General features: G+C 47.8%; 1 protein-coding gene across 2 annotated transcripts in view; it reads right to left on the reverse strand.

Annotated features, from left to right (window-relative positions):
• Window positions 1-1,492: 1,492 nt before the first annotated feature.
• Window positions 1,493-12,646, reverse strand: part of CCDC180 (coiled-coil domain containing 180) — a 54,845-nt gene continuing 43,691 nt past the window's right edge. For both annotated transcript variants that reach the window (XM_061201121.1, XM_061201120.1), the window contains 7 exons: window positions 11,882-12,023; window positions 8,896-9,056; window positions 8,196-8,333; window positions 7,590-7,701; window positions 4,962-5,067; window positions 2,852-2,987; window positions 1,493-1,645 (listed from right to left, as the gene is read on the reverse strand). In XM_061201121.1, coding sequence (XP_061057104.1) covers window positions 1,514-1,645; window positions 2,852-2,987; window positions 4,962-5,067; window positions 7,590-7,701; window positions 8,196-8,333; window positions 8,896-9,056; window positions 11,882-12,023 — 927 coding nt within the window. In that variant the 3' untranslated portion in view covers window positions 1,493-1,513. The remainder of the gene's footprint in view (window positions 1,646-2,851; window positions 2,988-4,961; window positions 5,068-7,589; window positions 7,702-8,195; window positions 8,334-8,895; window positions 9,057-11,881; window positions 12,024-12,646) is intronic.

The following is a 12,646-nucleotide window of genomic DNA, read 5'->3' on the forward strand; positions in this document are numbered from 1 at the left end:
TCGGAGGTATCTTCATTTCTCTGAGTTTCAGTTTCTTTATTTACAAAATAGGGGTTACATGGTGACTGCCACCTGTCCCTGGCAGGGCTGAATTAGATCGTGTACCTGCAGAGCATGCCGCAAGCTGGAAGGGGTTATGCAGACGTGACTCGCTGCTTTGGGGAAAGAGGGTGCTGTGGCAGAGTGGTGCAAAGGGGCCTGGCTTTAGGTTTGGGAAACCTGAGGCGGTGATGCTGCTGATGCTGCGCTCATATCCCCTTGGCCCACCTGATTCACCTGCAGCTGGGGAGCTGGTCTCCAGCCAGCATCCCTTGAGACCCCCTGCCTGAGGGGGTGTCTGGCACCACGGGAGGTTCCTGTCCCAAAAACTGGCACAAGGGGCAGTGTGGCAGCACTAATGCCGGGCAATTCTCTACCTGCGCTGACAGAGTTAGGTCAGGTGGGAGGCTGTTTTCCAGCGAGGTGGAGCCTGGTCACCCAGAGCAGGGGCCACTCCTCAAAGCCCCTTCAGTGGCTTTTCTCCTTTCAGGCTCCCTTTCCCTAGGTCCTCACTCATGCTTCTTGGAATCATCTCCAAAACAAACGACTTGCCTCCAAGTCCTTGTCCCCTTCTGGGGAACCCAAACTCTGCTGACGTTCTGCATTGCCTGTGTCACTTTAAGCGGGTTGCCTTGACCTCCTGGACTTGAGTTTCTACAACCGTAAAATGTGGGCAATACCTACCTCATCGAGTCGTTAAGAGATAAAGCACATGGAAACTCAGACTGAGGCCACGTTAACATTCAAACTGCGTAGGAGCAGCAGAAGCTCAGGAAGTGGAGGAAGGAGCCTGAGCCGCCTGTGTCCACAGGGCACAGAGAGCTGTTGACTAGTGAGACCTGGCACAGTGAGGCTACGTTGCAATCAAAGAAGAAGAGAAAGAGGACACGGAAGACGGCAGGATGCAGGTTTCCAAAGAGAGTGATCTGAGTCTCACAGGACTAAAGAGACCCTTAGCAGAGTTAAAGAGGCCTAGAAGATTTCTGCCAAAATCTTATGATTGGCCAAATTGCCAGATACCCAGTCAACACTGGATGAAGTCTTTATTGGGTCTAGGAATCAGTGCATAGTTGCCATTAAAACTCACTTTTGTTAAATGTGCAATATACTCTTTCCCATAAGTTTTAATTTTCCAAGATGAAGTGCCCAGCATGCCTTTTGGAAGTTATTTCCTCTGAAGTATTGATCTCTATTTTAAGTTACCCATTCCTGTTATCCGCCGTCCCAGCTGACCATGTGGAATTCCCCCTTTCACCTCTGTGCTCCTCATTGGAAGTGATCTCCATGTGGGCAGGGACCACAACGTGTCCTGGTCACTGTGAAGGTACAGCGCTGGGCATAGAGCAGAGATGGATGGATGGATGGATGGATGGATGGATGGATGGACGGAAGGATGGATGGACGGAAGGAAGGGTGGGTGGATGGATGAGGAGTCCACACAAAATAAGCCTTTATTGGGAGTGGGTTGAGGGTGTCACAAGTACAGGCCTTGGATGGTGTGCACAGAGCGCTTCCAGCTGTCCTTCCAGCGCTGAGCCTCCTTCACCTGCAGTGTGTAGTCGTCCTGGATCTTCTTCAACTCCTCTTCAAATGACGCTAAATATTTCTGGGAGCAAGCAGCAGGAGGAGGCCACGTGAGGAAGGGCTTCTGGGCTCTGTGCCCTAGAGGAACACTGTAACCTGCTGGCAGGTAGCTTTGAACCCACTCCAGGCACCGGCAAGAGTTTCACAAGTCATTTCTCATTTACTTTGCCCAATAACCCATCAGGCAGGCCCGGTTGTTTCCCACATTTTACAGATCGGGAAACTGAGGCTCACAACCTTGCCTGGGGTTATGTAGCTAGAAAGAGGCTGAGCAGGGACTAGGACCCTGCTCTACCTGATTCTGGACTCTGCCCTCCTTCCTAATCACCATCCCACACTGTAGCCTCCTTGAAGCTCAGGGGTCCTGGCTTCCTCGAGAGGCTGAGCCCACTAGGCCTGAGCCCTCACTGAACTTGGCAGCAGAGTTGTCCCCTCTGCCTGGGTCTTAGCATGGTGGCCTGGGAACTGAGGGCTCTCCAAATACTGGGGTCAGCATATCTCAGGACGAGGTTTCTCTCTGGGGCACCAGGAACAAAGGTCCACACGTCTTCGGAGCTGAGAGGTCCCGCAGGAGGCCTCTGGGTGCAGCCTCCTCTTCGGGCAGGCCCCATGGGGTCTAACCCAGCCAGGCACTGGGTTCAAATCCTGGCTCTGCCACTCTGCAGTGGCATAGAGGGGACACACTTCTTTAAGCCTCAGTGTCCTCAGCAGCCACGTGGGGACAATTCTACCTTCCTCATGGGCTTGTTACAAGGATCCAATGAGAAGGCTCACGTTGAGAACAGAAACTGCAGCAGGTGCTCAGGAACTGTCCCTTATTCCACCCATTGTCACCTGCTGCTCCCATGGCCTCCATGCCTCTGACTACTCTGTCCCCTCACTCTGTCTCAACTGTTCCTCAGAAAGTCTTCCTTCACCACCTCCCCCCCCCCCCAGTCTGGGTGTGGTGTCTCTCGGCTGGGCTCCTGCAGCACTGGGGCTCACACCATCAGACCCGAGCTATCATTGGGACTGGACACGACCTGTGGCTCACGTGCTGGTGCTTAAGAACATTGGCTGTTCCCAGTGCTGACACTGTGCCCTGGGGCACCCTGACGTGTGCCATCTGCTCCACGGACCAAATGACAGGGCACCTGGTGATAGCAAGCTCCCTCCTTCCCAAGGCAGCCACACCGAGCTGCCCTGCGTTCCCTGGGGTGCACCCACCCCACCCTGTCTCTCCACTCACCAAATAGACAGCATCTCGGGCTTCCACGGATGCCAGGTGGCCCAGGGTCGTTTTGGTGGTGGTGATTGATGGTGTTTTCCGGAGGAGAATCTTGTGTTGGATGGTGACTTCGGTGGGTTTGATTCCCGGCCACTTCCTACAAACAAACATGCATGAAAAGTCTTACAGGCTTATCTTCATCATTCACAGTGCACCCTTCATCCCTGGTGAAAACGGTTAGCATTTCTTTAAAAGAAAATTATCATGCTTTAAACGTCTTAATTAAAAGAAAAACCCTGCTAATAAACAAATGGGACCTAATGAAACTTAAAAGCTTTTGCACAGCAAAGGAAACCATAAACAAGACGAAAAGACAACCCTCAGAATGGGAGAAAATATTTGCAAATGAAGCAACTGACAAAGGATTAATCTCCAAAATTTACAAGCAACTCATGAAGCTCAATATCAAAAAAACAAACAACCCAATCCAAAAATGGGCAGAAGACCTAAACAGACATTTCTCCAAAGAAGACATACAGATTGCCAACAAACACATGAAAGGATGCTCAACATCACTAATCATTAGAGAAACACAAATCAAAACTACAATGAGGTATCACCTCACACGGGTCAGAATGGCCATCATCAAAAAGTCTACAAACAATAAATGCTGGAGAGGGTGTGGAGAAAAGGGAACCCTCTTGCCCTGTTGGCGGGAATGCAAATTGATACAGCTGCTATGGAGAACAGTATGGAGGTTCCTTAGAAAACTAAAAGTAGAACTACCATACGACCCAGCAATCCCACTACTGGGCATATACCCTGAGAAAACCATAATTCAAAAAGAGTCATGCACCACAATGTTCACTGCAGCTCTATTTACAATAGCCAGGACATGGAAGCAACCCAAGTGTCCATCGACAGACGAATGGATAAAGAAGATGTGGCAAATATATACAATGGAATATTACTCAGCTATAAAAAGAAACGAAATTGAGTTATTTGTAGTGAGGTGGATGGACCTAGAGTCTGTCATACAGAGTGAAGTAAGTCAGAAAGAGAAAAACAAATACTGTATGTTAACACATATATATGGAATCTAAAAAAAAAAAAAAAAAAAAACCTTCCAAAGAACCTAGGGGCAAGACAGGAATAAAAACACAGATGTAGAGAATGGAAGTGAGAGAGTGGCATGGACATATGTACACTACCAAATGTAAAATAGATAGCTAGTGGGAAGCAGCCGCATAGCACAGGTAGATCAGCTTGGTGATTTGTGACCACCTAGAGGGGTGGGATAGGGAGGGTGGGAGGGAGACGTAAGAGGGAGGGGATATGGGGATATATGTATACGTATAGCTGATTCACTTTGTTATACAGCAGAAACTAACTCACCATTGTAAAGCAATTATACTCCAATAAAGACGTTAAAAAAAAAAAAAAGAAAAACCCTACTGAGCATTTAACATTAAGCTTCATCAAGTTCTTTTTTGCATTTTCATACAGTTAAAATCCGTGTGTATAGTCAGTTGGGTTCTGCATGGGGAAGGGGAATCCCAAACCTCTAGGTGTTTCCCTTTTCTGGGTCTCAGTTTGCTCATCAGTTGGCCAGCCAGGTGGCAGTCATCAGTTCCTGGCCTGCTTTTCCTATTCTGCTATAAAACCACTGCTGACAACTTAGCTGGGCAAATCGCTGCCTTACTCCTTCTTCCAGAGTAACAGTCTTGGGTCACAGGGGACAAGAACTTCGGTAGCTCTTGTCATACATGATGGACAGCTGTAGTGGATCACAGTGCCACCAGCAATCTGAGAATGTGCCCCACACTGGGACAGGCCTCCCTTTCTTTGGGGGCCCCTTTGTGCGTCCTTATCACATGAACTAATAGCTGCTGAGCTCTTAGTATGTGCCGGGGCACTCCAAGTACAATCTCATTGAACTTTCTCTTCATAATATCATGTAAGGTAGGCTGCCATGCCCATTTCACAGATGAGGAAACAGGCTTAGGACACAATGCCTTCCCAAGATTACCAGGTTTGTTTGACGTCAGAGCTCGTGGCCCTAACCATTCCACTGCACCACCCCTAGCAAATCCAGCCATTTGTGGTATTCCTCCCTGCTCCCGGCTCTCACCTGCTCGCCCGTTCAATCAGGGGCTTCTCACTCTCTTCCTCCAGGGACAGCCCAGTGAGTTTCCTCCGTATTAGGATTGATGTTTTCTGTTTCGGGGACTCCATCTCTGGCAGGCAAGAGACAGGTTACTGACGGCGGCCTCACTCACTGCCTGAGATCAAGGGGACCGACCCCCGACCTTACATTTAGAGAAATAAGGGCTCGCTCCCCTCTTCCCCACTTGGAGTCTCAGGCAGGAGGCAGAGGCCCCTCCCAAACAGAAGCCAAATGCACCAGATTCATAGGTGGGGGCCAAGGAGATGGCGGGGGTGGGGGGGGGGGTCAAAGCTGGAGGATGCGAGGTATGGTTTGGGCATGGTTCCCAGCTCCAAAGCCCTCAGAATGATGCTCTGACTTTCTTGCAGCTTCTGTGAGCCCCCGAATATGCTTTGTAGAGCCTTCTTTGGCTTATACTAGCTCAAATGGGTCCTGAACTAAGAATTTCTCCTGGAATGCATACATTCAAGGTTGTCCCTCTCATGTCCGGCTCACTGACCTGCCCTTTGACGTGAAGAGAAAGGGGCTCCGTCCACGCGGTGAGCAGCCCTCTGCACCCTGGTCTGCGTGGATGGCAGGGCCAGGCTGCTTGGCTCAGAAGCCTGACTTACAGAGCAGGAGAGGCTCCTGCAGACCTGGTGCAGGGGGTCTCCCTGGCCTGGCGGTTCCCTCCAAGTTACCGAGGCTGCCTCCCTGCCTGCTCCTCTCGCCTGTTCTCCCTCAAGTCTGAACCCCAGGGTTTCTGCAGGCTCTGCTCTCCCAAAGCAGGCTCACATTTGCCAAAGAGACCCCCAACACTGGAAAGTGACCAACGCCTCTAAATTCATATATATTTTGACCTAGAAAGTCCACTTCTAGGAGTCTGTTGCCCTGAAGTAGAGAAATATGGATGCAGATGTTCCCTTCAGCACGATTACAGGAGTGAAAAGCTGGATGTGGCCCGATGTGCACCAGCAGGGAACTAATCAGTAACATACGATGCACAGCCACTGAAAGTGCTCAAGGAGGCGGTGACTGGCTTGCCCAGCGTCTGCCCAAGGGGAAATTAGCTTACAAAAGAGCACACACTTGTGATCCATCCTCCCATCCCCCCACTGATATACACACAGGTCTGTGCCCGAAGGGAAATAACGAGGAGGACAGCCAATGTTAAGAGCACTTATTTCTGGGTAGAAGGACCATGTTCTTCTCTTTCTTTGTAACTCATATTGAATTTCTCATTTTACTGTAAAAAATATTCATTGTGTAATGAAAACTTAAAAAAATAAAAATAATATATTTATTTACTTAATAGATTAGTGATAAATGGATAATATTTAATATATGATTTGAATCTTTGTGTACTTATAAAAGTAATCGGTGCACATTATAAAAAATTTAAACATCACCTAACGGGGAAAAAGAAAAGATTTTAGAAATCTCTCACAGCCCCACTCACCAGAGATGGTCATCAACAGTCTGGATCCTGTCTCTCAGGCTCTGTTGCTCTCATTCTCTGTCTCTGTCTCTCACACAGATTCATTTACATATATGCGGGGTGCATGTTTCTATCACATATATGTTTTTTTAATAGTATCACAGGTAAGTATAATGGTCACCTTGCTTTTTCCTGTGACAGTATTCCTTCAGGACTTTCTGGTTGGCACATAGAGACCTACCACACCCACTTGAACAGCTGCACAGTACTCCCTCCTACATCTGGACCATAATTTATTTACCCAATCCTCTATATGTAGAAACTAACATTGTTTCCAATTCTTTGCAATTTCAAGCAGTGTTGTGAAGAATATGCTTGAAAATATATCTTTGAAAAAGCATACACATATTTCTGTTGGATAAATTCCCAGGGTTTGAACGGCTAGGTCAAAGGCACACACACTCAGGACTTTGAAGGCACCGACAGAGTGTTCTCCAAGAGAGTGGGGTGGACGTACACTTCTCTGAGAGGCTCTGTGGTGCTCAGGCTTCCTGACAGCCTCACCAGTGCTGGCTGTCCCTGAACTTAAAAGCCTTGCCAGGCTGTTGGCGAGAAATGATATCTTAATAATGTTTATATTCACATTTTTCATCATTGGTGAAGTCAAGCATCTTTTAAATTTATTGGCCTTTTGAATTGCATGTTTGTTCTCTATCTCTTTTTACAAATTTGGCCTGTTAGAGTTCTTTATACCACAGGGATATTAGGCCATTCTCTGACCTATTAGTTATTAGGAATATTTTTGCAGTTTGTGGTTCGTCTTTCCATATTTTGACATTTTTCCTTGATTTTGTTTTGGCCACAGAGAAGTGCCAGCCATTCCTTTATGGCTTCTGGTTCTTATACTTAGGAAGCTGTCCCTACCCCAAGATTATGAAAATATTTAGCATTAGGATTTCATTTTTCATATATAATCTTTGATTCATTTGGGATTTGCTTTTTTAGTTTAAAAAAAGAGAGTTTTAATTAAAACAAACAAAAATTCATCAGTCCCCTCCATAGAGAATGTATTTTCATTCTGGGGGAGTTGGGGGAAAGCAGACCGCCCCACCCCAGGCCCATCACCCTGTGTCACACCCCCTGGGGCCAGGGCACAAGGCCAGTGGTGCACATACTTGCAACCTGGACATCGTCAATGGTGACCACCTCATCCAACTGCAGCAGGAACTTCTCAGTGAAGGTGGCCAAGCTGGCTATGAAAAACCGGCTGTACTTCCGGGTGAATTCCTGGAGGAAACATGGGGAGCACAGTGCTGCAGGGAGAGGAACTTGTCTCCAAAGACAGGCTGAGGGAGGATTTGGGAAGCAGCATGTGAGACAAGACCAGGGCCATGTGTCAATTGTGTCCAAGTTAACAGGCATCTGGTCTTCCCCAGGAGGCCTCTCCCTAGAGGGGACTTGGTTTGAAGATAGGAAATGATTCTGAAATGGCCAAGGGACAGACATAGACAATTTACTAAAGAGGAAATAAAACTTGACATGGATCTTGGAAAAGAAGTTCTCAGTAGTAATTAATTAATTTAGAAATTTAAAAATGCAAGTTACAACGGCCAGTAAAGACCATCTCCACCTATGATACCCGCCTGCTTTCACACCCTGCTTTGGCCAGGGTGTCAGCAAAGGGCCGTGCTCAGTGCTGTTGCTGGGCTGTCACTGGGGGTGACCTCTGGAAGGCAGTGCAGCCCTCAGCATCTAGACATGGAGTGGATGGCACTACTGACCTCCAGCTTCTCCCTGGTCACCGCAATCAAGGTGTCCAAATCTTCCTGCCTTTTCTCTTCCACTTGACACAGAGACTCCATTTCTTGGAGATGTGCGGGGTGTCCGAGATTTGGGTGGAGCTTCTGGGCATTTTCATCCTTCAGACAATCCAGAAATCAGTAGGTTTTTTGACCTGGTCTTGAGATCAGGACCAAAAAGTCACTGGCCTATGTCCTCTGCCAATTATGGCCACGGCCAGACTGATGTGTGCACTGACCTGGGTGTGTGAAGGGCTGAGGAGTGGCAGAGGAGGGAAGACAGGGGCGTGGCTGGAGCTGACTCCGAGGGTTAAGAAGTGGGAGAGCTGAGCATCTGCCCCAGAACAGTCAGGGTTTCATTCCAATAAAATCAACAGCATCCACGTCCCATGGCTCGAAGGACCATGTGGACAATTATTGTTGATCTCAATGGCCACAGCCCCATAGAACCAGCTGACCTACTGGTGAAATCCAACAAGGAGTGTGCTGAAGGCCTTCTATGAAGGAGCTGTTGGCTCAGCTCTCGTCTCTCCAGTGCCTAGTGTCCCTCACCCCCATCCAACAATCCCAAGCCTGGCCCACGTCCTTCCCTGGGACTCAGTTCGGCCGACGCCCCACCTCCATTTCTGAACTCCCAGGGCCTCTGGTCCTGGAGACGAGGGGCTGGTCCAGGGGGCCCCACCTTCCTTCTCTCCAGCTGTTCCTGATAATTCGAGAACTGTCCCCGGGTCTCTTTGGTGGAGGTGCAGTATTTTTTCCAGTGGTGCTCCTTGAAATTTTCCATCACCAGCCAACACACCTGGGGCAATAGCTCCTCAAATCTCCTCATCTGGGCCCGTAATTCTGTAGGAATTGGGGGTGGGGGACCAGGGGAGAGCACAGAGCAGAGACAAGTTGTTGTGGCAATCTCTCCAACAAAGGCTCAAAGCACCTTCCCAAAGAGAAAGGCTTGGTCTACAATGTGGTAATAGTTATTCCATCAAAAGGGGTCCTGTGGTCAAACCAGCATTAAAAGTACTGGACTAAACAAGTTCAAAGGACTTCTTTTCTACACTCTGTAGGACTTTCCAGTGCTTTTAAAATGCACTGCATCTTTCAGCAGTTCTGTCTCATCCATTATCCCTTCAAATATTGCCTTGACCCTAGTCTCCTCCTCTCCCTCTAGACCTCTAAATAGCTGCATGCCACACCTACTCTTTCTTCCATCTCTCTTCACCTCTCTCCCGTATTTCCATTTGTTTTTCTGTGCTGCATTTTGGTTATTTTATTTGGTATTAAAGCCTTTCTTAATTTTAAAATTTCAATTATTTATTTTTCCAATATAGAAGTTTGATTTGGTTCTCTTTCGTATTTACTTGGTCATTTTAATAGTCTTTTGCTCCTTACTCATGTTTCCAATTTCCTCTTTTATTTAACTCTAAATAAATACATTATTTTATATTCTGTGTCTGATACAGTCAATATCTGAAGTCTTTACTGGTCTCATTCTGCTGCCTCATGCTTAAGGTGCCTTTTTCTGTCTCTGTGTGTGTGTGTGTGTGTGTGTGTGTGTGTGTGTGTGTGTTTTACGGTGAACTCTTATTCTGGGCATTTTACTTGTGGGAATCCCTGGAGGCCTGAACTGAAGGTGGGCTTTTCTGGAGAGGATTTGTAGTATCTCTACTAAACAAGGATCTGGGCATGACTAACTCAAAATCATTTTAAGCTAAGGTATCAGCTAGAGGTCTTATGGATGATCCACAAACACAAAGTTGAATTCAGGTTTATCTAAGTGTGACTTCAGGATTAAACACCACATAAGAGCTGGCTTATAGTTATGGATTCTCATTGGAGTTTTTCTTCTTCTTTATCCAGTGCCACGGCTTATAACAAGACAGTTTCCTTCTAGTCACTGGGGGAGGAGGGGATGTGGTTTCTGTCTCATTCTCCTTACTATGCAGATGGAGTCCTGTGGAGACCCAGTTTTCTGTGGCTTGTGCCCTTTCAGACTGCACACCTTGGGTCGTCTGGTGCTTGGTCTCTGTTCCCAGTGTCCTGGAGGCCATGAAAACAGAGGCTCAAGTGGACCTGGGAGTCAGCAAAGCCCTCAGGGCAATAGCCAGAGTCACTGCTCAATTTATCTCTGTGTTCCTATTCTCACTTAATCTTGGAGCCCTGTGTGTTTCTTACTTCATAGCTAGCTCATCCATGCACTTAAAAGTTTACCGCAAAAGTGTTGGTCAGGATACTGGACTCCCTGAAGGAAATGGAAGTCTTCATTTAATGTGAACTGTCCATCTGCCCGAGAGGGACATAATCTGCAGCATTTCCCAAACCCATTTGACCAGGGAACCTTTCTTTTGAGGAAGATCACGTAGGATGGGATCCCACAGAGTTCACAAGGGGAAACTCTGAGCTAGAGAAAAAGTGCTGCCCGTAGTTTCAATTCCAGTTATTCTACAGCTACAGTAATGAGAGCCACTGCTGATGATTTCCCCTGCATATGGCAGGGCTGTGAGGGGCTTAATCCTCAAAAAAGCCTTGCATGGTGCGTATTATCCTTGTCTCCATTTACAGGCAAGAGAAGGTGATTTGGTCAAGGTCATATGGCTGGCAGATGGCAGTGCTGGGTCTTGACCCCAGGTCTGGCTGTCCCCTAATCCTCTCCCTCTTCTACCCGTGCTGCCCTTCAACCAACACAGCAGGCCTGCGATGGGCCCTCAGGTTCCCTGCCTTACAAGCAGAAATAATTAGGACTTATGACTGCATAAAACACATGTAGCTGTGGACATGGAGAAATAGGAACAGGTGCGGGACCTATGGGTGTGTTTTCACAGCTCCTTTTAGGTCGTTATAATAAACATAAATGGCAAGATGCATCCTGCCTGCCTCTTTTCATGTCCCTATTCTCTAGGAGGCTATGTCTATCAAGTTCATCATAGCCCAAACCCAGCACAGGCCAGGCATACAGTAGGCACTGTGGAAGGATTTTTCAAATGATTAAACACAGAGGCACCATATGACCCAGCAAGTCTTCTCCTAGTTATAAACCCAAGAGAAATGAAATCACACATCCACACACAATATGCACGTGAATGTTTGCAGCAGCATCATCCATAATTGCCAAAAGGTGGAAACAACCAAATGTCCATCACCGAATGAATAAACAATACTGCATGACTCCATTCATGTGAAAGCCCAGATAGGAAAATCTATAGAGACAGAAAGTAGATTAGCGGTTGTTTATGGCTGGGGACGTGATGGAGGGACAGTGGGTTCTAAAATTCACAGTGGTGATGGTTGCACAACTCTATGACTATAGTAAAAGCCACTGAATGGGTGTAAAGTGTACAATTCAATGTATTTTAATATATTAAAATTAAATAAAATTAAATTCATTAAGTGAATGTTTCAATAAAGCTGTAAAATATATCTATTCAATGAGTGAAACATTTTTAGTGATACAAATCACCATATTTCTCAAGAAAAGGGAATTTTTTTTGTCATTGTTGTTTCTCCCCAGTTAAATCTGATCAAGGTTTTTACCTAATTCTAAGATGTCAGCTTTTCACAGGGAGGCTCCTTTGCCTCCCCAGTGACCTCCAGGTCAGGAAGGCATCATTCAGGCTGTGAGAGGCTCTGTGCCCCCCACCCCACCGGCCTGCAGCCCATCTGCTGGCCACACCCACCTATGAGGCAGGAGTTGTGGTACTCATCAGCCTGGCTGTGGTACTCCAGGATCTTCCTGCAGATGTTCTCTGTGCACTGGTCAAAGGTTTCGTACATGCAGTCGGGCCTGGTGATTGAGCGCTTCTCTTTGCGGTAAAACTCCTGCAGGAGAGGGTTGAAAGTGTGGGTGCCAGGCCCCTCCCCAGGGGGCTCTGGCCCAGCATCTTGGCATCCTCTACCGTGCTCTCCTCACCCCCTGGCCTTCCCTACTGCTGTCCTCTACGCCAGCGTTGCTCCTCCTCCCTGTCTGTGCTTGTCACCACTGTCAGTATCCCAGGGCTATGCGAGGCATGAGCGAGCCAATGGTATAATTCTACGTATCCTTCAAGACTAAAATGGGTCTTCCACCCACCAGGCCGAGAGCTTTCTCTGAAGCGCCAAGCTGGGCCACTAATACGGATGACCCAGGGCTCTTCTCTAAAGACTCACAGCCCAGGGGGAGGCAGACAGGAAGCACACAGACACCCCTGTGTGGGGTGCACTGGACCGGGGCCCTGGGTCGCTCCTACTAGAGGCCCCCTGCTCCCACGGCCCCACCCATCCCTCTGTGGTGCCACCGTGTCCGTCATCCTCTGCTGGGTGCTGGCCTCTCAGGGACAGAGACGGGGCTTGTTCCTCTTGGCACACCTGGTATCTGACACACAGTAGCCAAGAAATGGTTGGTGGCTGAATAAATGGGTAAATGAATGGATGAGCTTTAATTTCTAGGATGAAAGACAGCACAT

This window comes from Eubalaena glacialis, chromosome 9, assembly GCF_028564815.1.
Source record: "Eubalaena glacialis isolate mEubGla1 chromosome 9, mEubGla1.1.hap2.+ XY, whole genome shotgun sequence".
NCBI lineage: Eukaryota > Metazoa > Chordata > Mammalia > Artiodactyla > Balaenidae > Eubalaena > Eubalaena glacialis.